The 14,321-nt window shown below is 34.2% G+C and overlaps 2 protein-coding genes across 5 annotated transcripts in view; one reads left to right on the plus strand and one right to left on the minus strand.

Moving 5' to 3' along the window:
* IMMP2L (inner mitochondrial membrane peptidase subunit 2) overlaps nucleotides 1-14,321 on the plus strand; it is a 407,522-nt gene that overhangs the window by 162,080 nt on the left and 231,121 nt on the right. The gene's annotated exons all lie outside the window — the stretch shown is intronic.
* The window catches only part of LRRN3 (leucine rich repeat neuronal 3), a 31,982-nt gene continuing 20,833 nt past the window's right edge, over nucleotides 3,173-14,321 (minus strand). Inside the window, exon 2 of the mRNA XM_041421051.1 lies at nucleotides 3,173-6,127. Within this exon, the coding sequence (XP_041276985.1) occupies nucleotides 3,650-5,776 (2,127 nt within the window). The 5' untranslated portion in view covers nucleotides 5,777-6,127 and the 3' untranslated portion in view covers nucleotides 3,173-3,649. The remainder of the gene's footprint in view (nucleotides 6,128-14,321) is intronic.

Here is a 14,321-nt window from a genome sequence, read left to right on the forward strand (position 1 = left end):
AATTTAATTTGTAGTTTTTCAGCTTTTCTGAAGGAAGGAAGGAATGGCTTAATAAAAGATTTGGTTGCTTTGAATGTACTTCAATGTATCTGCAGCTTTATATCTCTCTGAGAATATTGTAGTTGAGTAGGTAGATGTACAACAAATTTATTTAAAGTTTTTCTTGATTGTTCAAAGAACAAGTCTTTTAAACATGATTTCCAATTAGCTTAGTCTTCTATTTAGTTTTGGTCACCCCAGCTGTAGAAATGAAACACTACTTAATGTAGCCAGAAAAATAACATAGCCATAGTCAGTTGCACACCATAGGGTCTGTTTTCAATACTCATTACTAGTTTTACTGTATGCCTACATTATTTACAAAGGTTGCTTGTACATTTTGTCTCAGAATACTGAAGTGCAGCTAAACATGGACAGAATATAGTCTGGTATTTCATTTTCATACTGCCCTATAATGGAAACATTGAAGAGGACGCAACTCCTTTAGACTTTTTATTGAAGTTGAAGTGAATAGCTCAAGTCTCAGTTTCAAAGCACAGTTCTGACTAGACAGGTTATGATTGTATATTTTAACATTCCAATCATGCAAAGCTTGCCGAGTTTCAGTAATATATTGAATTTATCCATAAATTGAGTAATGGCAATTCTCTTATTAGATATCTAACTTATATAGTTGTCATATGTGGAAATGAAGTTTGGTGGATTTTGCTTTTAATTTTTGCAGACTTTGTCATCTAGCTTAATTTTTGTTCTCTGTCTTGATTTAATGTTTACTGAATGTTTAGTTTATCTTTCTCTTGTTTTGATAATCCTTCTCTTTTTTGTTGTTGTTTAGCATTTTCCCTGAGTATCTATGTAGTCTTTTCCTGAGAAAATTTAGTTCCAATTACTTCCAATGGTATTAAAGGAAAAGCTATTCAAATTACACATTTGGAACATCAGCCAACTGACCTACCAAAACACTAGGTTTGGAAGGTCAACCTGTATTCCAGAAAGATGGGGTTTTTTTTCCCTACCTAGCAGGCAATTCTAGATTATTTTTTTTTACTCTGGATATATTTCTAGTCATCTGTTTTATGACTTCTACAAAAGCTGCATGCAACTGTTATTATTTTTTCAAGTATGTTTTCAAATCTTTATCATGAGATTAACTTTCAGTCTCTTTTTGGCTCTTTTGGGTTGTGTTCAATGGCTGTCTCTTCTATTCCATTTAGCTATTTCCTTCAAAATGTCTTTTGAAGTTTTAATAATGAACTTGTCATACTTACTGTATACTTTCTTCCACGTAAAATTTCTTGTTTTGTCAGTGCCACACGTCCACCCTATTCAGTTCAATAATAGGATTTTTTTTCCTTATGTCTGACAGAATGTTGCTTTTCAGTTTTTTTTTTCTCGCAGCTCTTCTAGAATTGTCTGGTATGTGAACTTATTTTCTGTACTATATAGCAACATTTTTCAGAAAAGTCTCTTCTGGCTTTTCAGATAAACAAGGATATCTTATAAGATTATTGTGGTTCATTGTGTCTTACTGGCCAGCACAACATTATGGGAAGAATTCCAGTTTCTATTTTAAGTTATCTTGAGGTCATTACTTCAGGATACACAAGCAGAATAAGTTTTGTTAGAGAATTTTGGAAATGGAAATTTCCTTTTAGGATATAAATCACTGTATTTTTCTCCAATCTCTTATCTAGGTTTTATGGGTACTTTTTGGAGTTAAGATTTCACAGCATTTTAGCTAAACTAGAAACTAAAATGTTCCTATATAAGATAGCAGTTGACTGTGTTAGCTGATGAAATTATTTTTTTTAAATAGCAGCACATTTTTTACCAAAAAGTAAATGCTTCATCTTTTTATGACTAAAACATTATCTTTCCAGTAACTGATAGAATAAAGTAATATAAACTGAATTTTTTTTTTCAGTTTTGTGTTGTAGGTATTCCTAGCCAGATATTTCAAATACTTATTTTTGCCTTCTCTCTTTTATTAGTGGTACATTTCAGAATGAGGTTTGCTGTCAAATGCCAAAGAAAAATTAATCTATTTCTAGTCTTCTGGTTTGAATAACCAGTAAGTACTGCTTTTAATTAATTAATGCATTAAAGCATTTTAATGTATTCCTGAGAGAAAACTATGAAATAAATGGAAGACAAGTGTGTAATAATACTTTTCTGTTTCTGAAACAGAATATTAAATATAGTTCCTCATCAGTTTCTTCCTCCATTAAAGAGAGTAAACATCCCAATTAATGAAATCCATGAAAATTTTAGCCCTATGCCTTGTAGAAAAAAACAACCCTTTATAAATGAGGCGATTACGAAAAACCACACTTCAACACAACTAAGTTATTTCTATTATGTTAAAGACATTTTACTTTGCTGAAAAACTACTGTTACTTTTTTTTTTTTTTGCATGTTTGTGCGAAAATACAAGTTAATATGCATTATGCCATTAAAGCTGCAAGGTGGATTTATTACTTCCTAAGGACTTCAGGCTTATGTGGAATATCTGTAGAAGGAATAGCTGTCCATTTTTATATACAGCTACACAAGAATTCCACTGCTCACCTGTGGAGATTTTGACACAAAGAATGTCTTTGGTTATGGAAAATGGCTAATGCTGTGGAAATGTTTCTGTGTAGAGATTAAAGATATTATGTTTTTATGCATGGTGGTTCACAGTACTGCCATGGAAAGCGTTGCCATGTGTTCTAGAAGAGACTACTTTTGTCTAGTAATAAAATGGTGCAATACAAATATATTGAAATAAAGATCTGCAGTCTCACATGTTGCTAAGAGAACCGAAGTATTTCACACAGTGTATAAAATAAAAGGGTCAAAGAACTATTCATTAACCAATATCCATGCTGAAATCTATTTAAGTGGGTTGAAGTGGCCTCATCTCCAACATCCCTTTTGCATTTATAATGTTCTTAGGGTAAATAAAATTTGATAAAAAACTATCACAAAACTTACGTTTCTGTTAGAAACATTTTACAACCTAAAATCAGCAAAAATATCCTTTGTGCTCAGATTAGCATTTTCGTAGGAGAATATGTAAAGAGATATTTTACCAGACTTCGGATTGTGTTTTTTTATTGTCAGACAAGAACTCCCAGAAAGGTGGGGTGTTTTCTTTAGAAACAAACAAGACCAAAAGTATTTTGATTTTAATCAAAAATGTATTTTCTCATTAAAAAAAATTCACATACTTACTGTGTCTACTCTACAGAATTTGTCCATTTCATTACACCATATGTCAATCCTAGTATATCTGTTCACTGCAAAAACTCGTGGCTATTTTGTGTAATACAGCACAGGAGGAGGTATTGCTCAGTTCCACTACTTTTATATAATAATTTAAAAAAAAATACAGAAAATGTTCTTGGCTACTTCCACCGTATTCCAGACTTAAAAGTCCCATGAAAGTTCTAGAATATAAAGTTAATTTTATTTGGTTGGTAGAATACCCTTAGAAGCCAGTTAATTAAAATTCTTCTCTCGTACTGAGTCATATATATTCCATTTGATGGCAGCAACAAAGTCCAGGCATCTAGTTCTAAGAGAAATATGTTTTTCTTGTTGCCTTTTTATTCAGCACAAATAGAGTCATGTGCTTTTTATTCCAGAAAGTGATATACTGACATATTTATGACATATTTGTTGGTACACCTATTACAGTTGCTTTTACTTCCATTGCTGTGCTTTTTTCTTTGCCCATGTCCCAAAGAGTGATTAGAGGAGGATAAAGCTCATTGAGTGAAAAAGATTGTTTCTTCAGGTAATTCCTTAGATAGCTGTGTCCAATGCCATAGTTCATATCTTGAGAGATGCAGCTGTAGAGATATATCACAGATATGATTCCCAAAAGAGCACCAAGGCCAGCAAGGAATCCTATTATGTTGTTCTTTTCATAGCCTTTCACTTCCAAGTCCAGTCCTTTTGTGGTTACATTGACACATTGTTTCCTATTCTGAGAATACATAGTGGGAATGTCTATACAAATTTTGTATTCAGTTGATGGATTTAGATGTGTAAGATTATATACCTTTATATCAGATGGTATTCGAGCACTCTGTGCAGCTCGGGAGTCTTCAGCGTTTGGAAAGGCTGTCCATCTAACACTGGACTTCAGAATTTTAGAACTTGCTTTCCATGAAACCAAAACAGAATTAGATTTTATGTCTTTTATTTTAATATTTAAAGATCCATTGTGTTCCTGAGGGAAAGAGCCGTCCACTTTAATCATGACTGACTTTAGGTCTGCCCCAACTAAATTTGTTGCTATACATGTGTATAAGCCACTTTCTCTTTGTGTTACATCACTTATGTCTAGCGTTCCTTCGGAATGAATGTAGTACTTATCAGAGATAGTATTAGGCAAAAGTTTGTGTCCTGATGGTGTTATCCAGTAGATTTCAGGTTCTGGTTCTGCTGTTGCTCTGCAGTGCAAAGAAATATGGCTGCCAGCTTTTAAATCCAATGTAGATGGAAAACTTTCAGGAGCTATCAGAGGAAGACAGATTTCCATCATTTCCCGAAAGTGTACCTGTCTCACATTCTGACCTTGGAATTCAGGAGGGTCTACACAAAACAGGGACTCCGGCTCCATGAACCGAATGTTTGTTTTATTCATGTTAATCCAGCGGATGACACAGTCACACCTAATGGGATTGCTGTGTATGCTGACTTCTTTGAGGTTAGGCAGGGATTCCACCGTACTGTGGTACAGTGCACTCAGCGCATTGCTGTTGAGCATGAGCGATTCCAGCTTGGGAAGTCTGTAGAATGCATTGGGGTGAATGTATGATAATCTGGGGTTATTGGTTGCTTCTATTTTTCTTAAATCGGGCAAATTATCAACAGCAAGACTATCTATAGAAATTAGTTCAGGCATGTTATTAATTCCTAACTCTTTTAGGTGCAGCATATTGCTAAAATCTCCTCGTCGTATTCTGTTAATGGGATTCTTATTTAGATCCAGAAATTTAAGATTTGTAGCCTTTTGAAGAGCAATGTGGGGCACTCTAACAAATCTGTTGTCATAAAAGGAAATGCTTTCTAAGTTGTCAAGGCCAGCCAAAGCATTATCTGGTATTTCAGTGAGATTTATACCTGCTAAAACTAGGCTGCGCAGATTGCTAAGAGGCTTGAAGTTCATGTCTTCAATTCTGATTATTGGATTTTCTCCAATCATGAGAATTTCAAGATTAGGAGTAGCTTCAAACCACTTTCTGTTGATCACTTGCAGACCATTTGAATTGAGATGAAGTCTGAGAAGATTATTGAGGCCTATGAAAGCTCCTGGTGCAATCACAGAAAGCAGATTATGATTAATATAAAGCTCTTGTAAATTGTTGAGTCCGGAGAGACATTTTTCAGGGAGCTCAGTAAGTTTGTTTTCTTCAAGGTACACTGACAGTAACTGTGGTATCTTTCTGAGATTAATACTGGTCACTGAGGATAAATTGTTCTGAGATAAGTCTAGACCAGTTAAATTCACTGGGAAGTCTACTGAGTATTCAATTTTTGCAATATTATTAGTTTGTAGAAGTACAACTTGTGTGTCAGCAGGCAGTGTGGCTGGAAAATGAAAAAGGCCTAAATCATTACAGTCCACTGTTGGAGCTTCCATGTAGGCAGACCTGGGGGTGAACCATGGTCTGATTTCACATATACATGACTCCGGGCAGTCTGCTTTTCTTCCTACGGCTTGTAGTAGAGCAGTGGTAACTAGACCAAGCAGTAAATTAATTTTGAGTTGCAGGTCCTTCATCTTAGCCCAAATGTTCAGGAAAGCAACAGACCCTTTAGTATTCCACAATTGTAGTCTTGGAATTCAATATGACCTGGTCAACTAATACAGCACAATCTTGCATTTATCAAATGATGATCGTGAAGGACTTCCTTCCTGAGGGTAAGTGATAAATTTGTAACCAACTTGTCCAGTAGTAAGAAGCATTTTGTGGAAATGAAGGTCACTTTGTCCTTGATGACATAAAATTGATGAGCTTTGTGAAGATGAAGTATGTATAGATGGTCATAGGAGATTAAACAATTCATTTATTTAGTAGTATTAACTTCAAATCCCATGATTGATTAGTGTTTGCAGGAACGACAAGATGACCTAAAGTACAAGAAGAGGAAATAATTAGTATAAGAACCTATAAAGTTATAAATTAATTTAGCCATCTTTTGCTCTTTACTGTTAATTATTGCAAGTAAGAAAGGAAAATGATTTTGGTGTCTGGAGTATTATAGTGGTATTCAGATAGCATAAAATAAGTTAATAGAGTAATATGTCTTTACATTTTTAGCTTGTCGTACATCCAGGGGAGCATTGTTCTATAGAAAGATGAAGATCCACAGAGTATAAAGTAAAATATATCAGTGAGATTTTTCTACATACTTTATCCTCCTTTAAAATATTTTCTTGTTCAGTTATCTCTAGAAGCAGACTAATTTCTGTTGGCTTTGAAAATGTAAACACTGAGAAAAATCCTACAGAGCATGAATATTTAACTTTTTTACATAAAGTTTGTAACTATAAAGAATGTAATTTGTCTATAATGAAAGGGAAATGGAATGGCTGGATTAATACACATTCCTAACGACATTCTCAGGCAAGCCTGTAAGATATTTATACAGAAATATATGAAAGTGAAAATCCACAGATTTTATAATTTTAATACTTTTGTAGCTGCTGTCTAGAAAGAAATTTTTTTTTTCTTTAATATGGTATTTAGAAGGAAATACATACCTTATAATAAATAGCTTGTCATCTTGGCAAATTCAGGCTAATCACTGACTTTCTTATTATGACTTCAATAACCTCAATTGCAAGGAATATTAGCAAAAAAGCGTCTTCAGAGTGATAAGGAAAAAAAAAAAAACTTACACTAGCAATTGCTTCTTTGCCCTGTAGCTCTGTAGCTATGATATTATGAAAATCCTTTGCTGGGATTTTTCCTCTCCTGAGAAGCTGAGGAGCCTCAGGAGAGAAATGTAAACATTTACTATCTGCTGCTGTGGAATGCAACAGGTGCATCCATGATTGGTCCATGTGGATTGTTTTCCATTGATGACCAATCACAGCCACCTGTGCCAAGGCTGTGAGGAGTCACAGGATTTTTGTTGTTCTGTTCTGTTCTTGTTGTAGCCTTCTGATCTCTCTGTTCTTTTAGTATAGTTTAATGTAGTATTTTAATATAAGATTTAACATAATAAATCAGCCTTCTGAAACGGAGTCAAGCCTCATGTCTCAACACACGGAGAGTCCTCAACATAGCTCTGCAAGAATCTGAAGCCTGTAGACTGTCTTCAAGTCCCAAATTATAGTAAGGACTGAAACCTTGTGGCATCAAAGCCACCTGTGGAATCAAATGTGTGCTTTCCAAATTTTTGCTATGTACTTTCTTTTCGTGTAGAAAAATCTGACTTAGAGTGTAGAATTTTTTCCAACGCATGTAATACAAAAGCTTCTGTGTTTTCTTATATAAAGTAGTACACATTCACTGTTTAATTTACTTAAGAATATAGTCTTTACACTTAACTTAACCCAGACTTTGTTTCTGAAGACTGTTGTACAATACACATTTATGCCCTTTCTCCCTCTGCTTTTAGTGCTAAAATTCACATTGACATTGTTTACAAACCTTAAGATCAATGCTTAATTGACATTGATAAATAACTTTTAAGGGGTTGCTGGTATAGATAGAATTGCAAAAGTTAAGTGTCAAGCATTTGGATTTATGTGTCCTTTCCAGGCCCAGGAGGATTTGGCATAGTGACCACCCACGCATTCCATAACAGTGTAGAGGAAAGGTGTTGGACTGTGTAAAGTAATATGAGCACTGGGACAGTTTGAAGTACATTTGGCAAGTCTTTGAGGCTGTTCTTTGTGTTATGTGCATTTAAGGACATTTAATATTTTATTTCAACATGTAAGTTTATTAATAGAGTGAACAGACAATGTGTGAGATAAACATACAAAAAACATTCTGCTGTTTTGAGGATCAATAATATGTTTTTATGCACATGGCCCAGCTTATACTAAAATACTAAGACATACTGACTGAAATAGTAAAAAATATAACCTGTTCTTTTGTTCTGGGAAATGAGATGAACTTGAGGCTTGTAGAAAAATAAAGGTTTGTGTTGAAATGTTAATGCCTGCAACTTAATTTTGCTACCAGGAGGCAAGGTGATATCCCTGTGTGGAGTACTGTCACATTTACTAAACATCTTAGTAGAAATCCTTCTATGCCAAATGCACAGATGTAATTTCCCGTGTAAGTGCAAAAGAGGATGGCCATGTGATGGAGAATTTTTTGGTCATGTTCTTCGTACATACTCTTGAAGCACATTTCATGCTCACTATTGTATTTTCAATTGGATTGTATATTAAAAATGTATTTTTAGCATGAAAAATACAAAATGTATGTTTCAAATAATTGAAAGATCATTGAAAATCTTACCTGCATTGCAAATTAATTGAGATTCAACAGGCTACTACTGCAGATGTCTTATCTCAGCCTTTTGATCTCACTGTGATGCTCAGGGACCTCTGCTCAATAGAGGTACTTGTAAAACCATTCTGGGGAAGCATAATAATACACCTGACCTGATTTTCTGTTCTTCCCTGGAAATTTGCTATTGGCCACTATGAAACATAAAATATGGACCCAGATGGAGTTTTCATGTCCCAGGCACCTGAGAGGCTGTACCATTTAAAGTATATAAACTACATTTTCATATACTTTTGAGCCAACATGCTCCTCTATTTGCATTTATACACCTGATTTTATATTCTAGTTTCTGTGGGATTCTCAAACCAAAAGTAAGGGCACCAGTGGATATTTCCATGTCATATATATCAGAGAGGGTTTCTGCAAAAAGCAGCAGAAAAAGGAAGAGCTGAGATCCAGGTTGAAATTCTCCTTCATTATGATTTAATCTGATGTCCTATCTCTTTCTGGTGAATGCTTTAGCTAATAAGTCACCAGCTCAAGCTCACATGGTGTTCTAGCATAAATCTTTCTTATTTCTTTGGTTAAAGTGCTTCTGTCTTGTGTAAAATATTCACTGAGGTTGAGTGGCTTGAGTAACAGATTGTAGAACAATTTTGACACTTCCAGACTGCAGTCATCGTTACAAAATACACTGTTTCAATTGAGAAAGATTTTTTGTTTAAATAGTGGCATATCTATGTATTGTTTTATACAAAAATTATTTGGTTTTAGCTGTCATTTAAGATGTGAAATAAAATAATGTTTCTGGAATAGAATGGGCATCCATGGTCGCTTGTGAGACCACACAATCGTAGAGTAGAATATGTCAAGTTGGAAGGGACCCATAAGGATCACCTGCTTCTGGCAGGACAACCAGAACTAAAACTAAATCCTATGACAGTAGTACTCTTCACATGACAGAACACATAAAAAAGTGGCACATTACAACAGCAAAAATTGTATATAATGCTTTGAGTGGAAAAAAAAAAAATGTTGGGGTCTTTTGTTTATAGCAGTATTATAATGTCATTCCAATATACGTCTTGACTAAGGGTGTAAGAAAACATGGATTGCTGATGTAAATTTTCCAGTCCCACTTGAAGTGATCAAGTTAAACTGCCTAACTGGCTGCATGGATTATGTGAGTGTGTCTATGTGTATGTAACTAATTTCCAACCTCAAGGTACCTTCAAATCATTTTGAAGTAAAAAGTGAGCTGTCATACACCGTAACAAAATAAACATAATGTAAATTTCACTCAGCAGCATAAACTGTATGTGGAGTTCAGTTTCCTTGAAAAATGTGGTGTCACAGATAAGTGTTTGTATTGGAAAAAAAAAAGCATTTAACTTCATGTTACTTTCAACTTCCTTTTCTTCATTGATGTACTAGTAATTGTAAATACTGAAGAAAATTTAATGTAAGTGCTCTTATTAGCAGCAGAGTTTTTTTAATTGTGTTCTGGTGCTTTAAAGCTGAATGCTTTGTACCATCTAGAGTTTTATGTGAAAGTTTTGTCTTTTGAATGTCCAGTTTTAAAGGTACTAATATACTATAGTAAGGACACAGAGAACCTGAAAGTTATTTGTTCTGTTTGTCTGAGTAGTATTTAAAGTAACTGAGGTTTACATAGATAAAAGTTTCTGTGCAAAGGAATAATTTACTTGCTTGTTTTAATAAGGTGGTTTTTCAAATAATGCCAAGTATGTCAACATTAACTCTTAGTTAGTGGATTTTGGTGACCTCTCAAGATTATTGTTGTGATGTTCTAAGCAATTCTTAGAACTTGTACTATTTTTAGAACTTTCTCACAGTAGAGAAGCTTGCACAGGTAGGGCTCCACGGCAGATTACCACCAGTAAGCTGAGGTGCAGAATAGATATTTCCACACAACCAGCAGGAAGAACTGTGCATCACAGTTTTGGAGTCTTTGGTGTAATTCTTTACCCACGTGCACTTACAAATCTTTGTGGGTACTCTCATTGTACTTGTATTTCCTCATGCAGATTAAATAGTATGGTCTGCTTCCTAATGTCTGCAAAGAAAAATGCTAAATATTTTATATCTAACAAATCAGTATTTCTTATTAGTGCTTTAGGATTTTTGTTATTGTTTCATGCACTAGAACTTATTTACTAAAACTGCTAAATCTCTCTGAACAGATTATCTGTTTTTTTCTGGAGGTCCATCCCTGTTGCCACCCATTCTTGGTATCTTACTAAACGTGGTGTGTCTCTTCCTTTTAAAGTATTATCTCTTGTTTTTTAGAAAAATGTACCCTGATGTATGTGACTTTTTGCTGCCTAATTATTTCTTGTGTAAACAATGATTGTTAAGTCTTGATTAGGTTTCTTTGATTTACTGGTATTGACAGCTGGAGACTTGATTTACAAGATGGTATCACCATTATTTGAACTGGAAAAGACATTCAGTGAATGAATAAACTGAGCAACATTTGTCATCACTGGAGCAACAGACAGCTAAGAACCAAGTCAGAGTGGGCAGAAAGGAAAAGAAACACGTCACATTTTGGCAATCATTCTTTTCCACTTCGGCAGTTAGAGAGACAGCGATAAAACCTAAAAATGCAGCAGTTACAGTGCAATGTGCCCTGCTGGCAATAAGGCAAACCGTGCACTTCACAAGGACCAATTTAGAGGTGGCAAGCATTTTGAAAACACAGCTGTTCATACAAAGCTACCTTTCAAACACATCAACTCAGAGAGCACTTCTCAGTTCTTGTCATTATAACCACCCTGAGCAGTTCTATGGACAGAAATCTGGAAATGTCACTAACCAAAAACTGGGCGTGAGACATTCCATAACTTGATTTTAGTCATGGCACACACGGTTTTTTTGGGTTTTCTAAATGTTGGCTATGAAAATATACAGACTGATGTTGGAATATTTAATATCTTTCTGATGATTTTATAAGGCTTTTTTTCCTTGTTTGTTTCATGGTCAAAACAAACAAAAAATGCTTCCTTGGGGATTTTCTTATTACACTACAATTAATAAAAAGATGCAACATCTCGTATATTTGACATATTTCATTAAAGCACAAAAAGTTAGTATAGTAGATATAATAGATTTTCATAACAGAATTGGTCTTGAAAGAATATTTATAGAAGCTATACTAGCTGATCTGAGAGGATTCCTGAAATTATATAGGCAGTGTAAAAATGGAAAGTGTTTCTGCTAACCTATGCAGTCTTGCTTTCATTCCACTCTCTGGAGCCAAGTGTTTCATTTTGTTTCTCTGTACAGAAGAGAATATGCTCACTGTAATATGCTCTTAATATTTTATATTCCTACATGTAGCTAAGATATAGCCTCACATTGAAAGACAAATGAGGATTTTCCAGAAATTTTGTGTTTCTGAGGTGTTCAACTTCGGCAGCTGAGAACGTCAAATGTCTTAAGTTGAAAATCTGAAAAGTGAGTACCTGAAATTTCTGAACGTTTGTGAAAAATTTGGGTAGGGCTCTGTTGGGACCTTGACTAATTTTGGAAATCCACTTTACTTTTTTCCTAATGTTTGATTTTTAGAACTTCAGACTGGCCCTGAATAGTGTTACATGCAAGATGCAAAAGAACTGGCAAAGCTGGTATTCAACCCTAGAAGCAATTGGAGCTGTTTGAGTAACTATTTTAGCATATGTGTTTATATTTATTTTGTGAACTTGTTACAACTCCTTTTAATTTTTTCCTTAAGTGGAAATGAATTTGCCTGAGGGAAAGTCACAATCTTGGAATGTTTAATATGCCTGTAAAACGGGACATGTTCTCATACCTTAGACCATCGCAAGAATGACAAGGTTTGATAAATAATGAAAAATTTTTAATATCAATGGACATTTTGTGATTTGACGTTATTTTAATCGACAAATACAGATAGGGTCAGAAAAACATTATGATCAGCTACAAGAGATTTAACCTTTGTTTCTCATTAATTCAGTCTGGCTTACTATTCTTCTTGTTTATGGTCTCTTAGTGGAGTTTAACAGATATAAGAGGAATTATCACCACATACAATTCATTAACATCTCACTATAATTCTTATTCCTGTATCAATCAAAAATTACATTCCAGTATTTTGAAAAATATTGCAGTATATTGAATCTTACAGCTTAGAAAATACAGTATTCAAACTAGGTGTGATGAAAGCAAAAGGTTAAATTAAATCCAAAGGAATATGTACATATATTAATTTATTGTCTACGCCATTCTAGAATAACTTTTCAATGGATATAAATGAACATTTACAAAAACATTTTTTTTAAAATGGAGGATAGAAAAATATTAGGATGTTTACTAGCCTGTTTTACATGGGATTACCATCACGGACCATGGGATGGCAGACAACTTTGGGAGTACCTGTATGTGCAGTAAGATGTTTGTCAATTAAAATCAAAAAGCTTAATAGAAATTGTGTTTTTGTTACCATTATTAATATGGTGTCAGCACCATCATTGTGCATTGGAGCTAAAGCAGTGGATCACGACCATCACCTTGTGCGTCCACTTGCTGCTAAACAAAACTCTGATCTTTACTCCATGGAGCTTAAAAATTAAATGCAAGGTAAGGAATAACTGGTAATACAGATGGGTAAGAGAAAAAAGTCACTGTGGCAATTTCTGAATATCCTTGGGTTTATTCTTCTCCTTTAGCTGTAGTCTACTAGTTTACTATCACGTTCCTGCATTACTTTTCTAGTCTTTAATTTTAGATTTTCCTTCTATTGTTCTGTCTCTCATGTGCTTTTAACTTTTAATCATACACTACCTAGCCATTGAATACATCTCTCCTTTTCACAAATGTCACAGCAGAAGGTGATGAAAAGTTGCTTTGATCTCACAAAGGAATTAATCATTTCAGTAATTACAGTTACCACCTATTTTTTTACTTCTCTTAATTTAAAGTGCACAAAATAATTTTTTTTTGGTGAGCAGAGTTTTTAGAAAATTGTATTTATATGACAAGAGAATGAATTTCAATGGGAGCCAGCCACACATTCCTTTACCATTTGTATTTTAACTTCTCATTTATGTTCTAATTTGTAATATGGCTTTACAAATCCTCTTGCAATATATTCAATGCTTGTCCATTAAACTATGCATAATTTTATTTACTTGGATCAAGAAAAAGCAACTAAAAAAACCTGAAGTGATTTTAGTTTTATTTCTTCTTCCTGAATCACGCAAGTTATTGCATGTATAATTCTGATGTTTTTATATAGAGATGTAACACATTGCGAGTATTACATATCTATTTTCTAGCTGTCAGAGAAAACAGACTAAAATGTTACCAATAACTCTTCAAAATACTTAGATCTTTGGTATCCTTGCTGTAGTTCTTAGCCTTAGACAGATTTCACTGTGACTTATTTATCATTGCCATTATTGAGCAATTATGTACAAAAATGATGGCTGTAACTTAGGAAAGTAATATGTTAGTTTAATTTAGATTTATTCGAACATGTTCAGCTTCCTTTTGACAGTTGTCATGTTAGCAGTGGAGAAGCACATATTGGCAGTTACCTAGGCACATAGTTGGCAGGAGAGCAGTCACGTTCTGGATGTGGGTGCATGTACCCAGCTACCAGATGCTTCTAGCAGATGGCCAGAATTAAAGATTTCAGACCAGTTTTGGCTTGATTTTCTAGAAAGCCACCATACAGTTTCTGCAAGTCTGTAGTACATTTGACTAGTAAAAAAGCCTAGCCAAAATCCAGTAAAGCTACTGGCAAAATCTACATATGTTTTTCCTCTGGGTCTCTTAAAATGTAAATATTAAACATGCCTAAACCAT

Source organism: Onychostruthus taczanowskii, unplaced genomic scaffold, assembly GCF_017590055.1.
Source record: "Onychostruthus taczanowskii isolate IOZ18803 unplaced genomic scaffold, ASM1759005v1 scaffold68, whole genome shotgun sequence".
NCBI classification, from domain to species: domain Eukaryota; kingdom Metazoa; phylum Chordata; class Aves; order Passeriformes; family Passeridae; genus Onychostruthus; species Onychostruthus taczanowskii.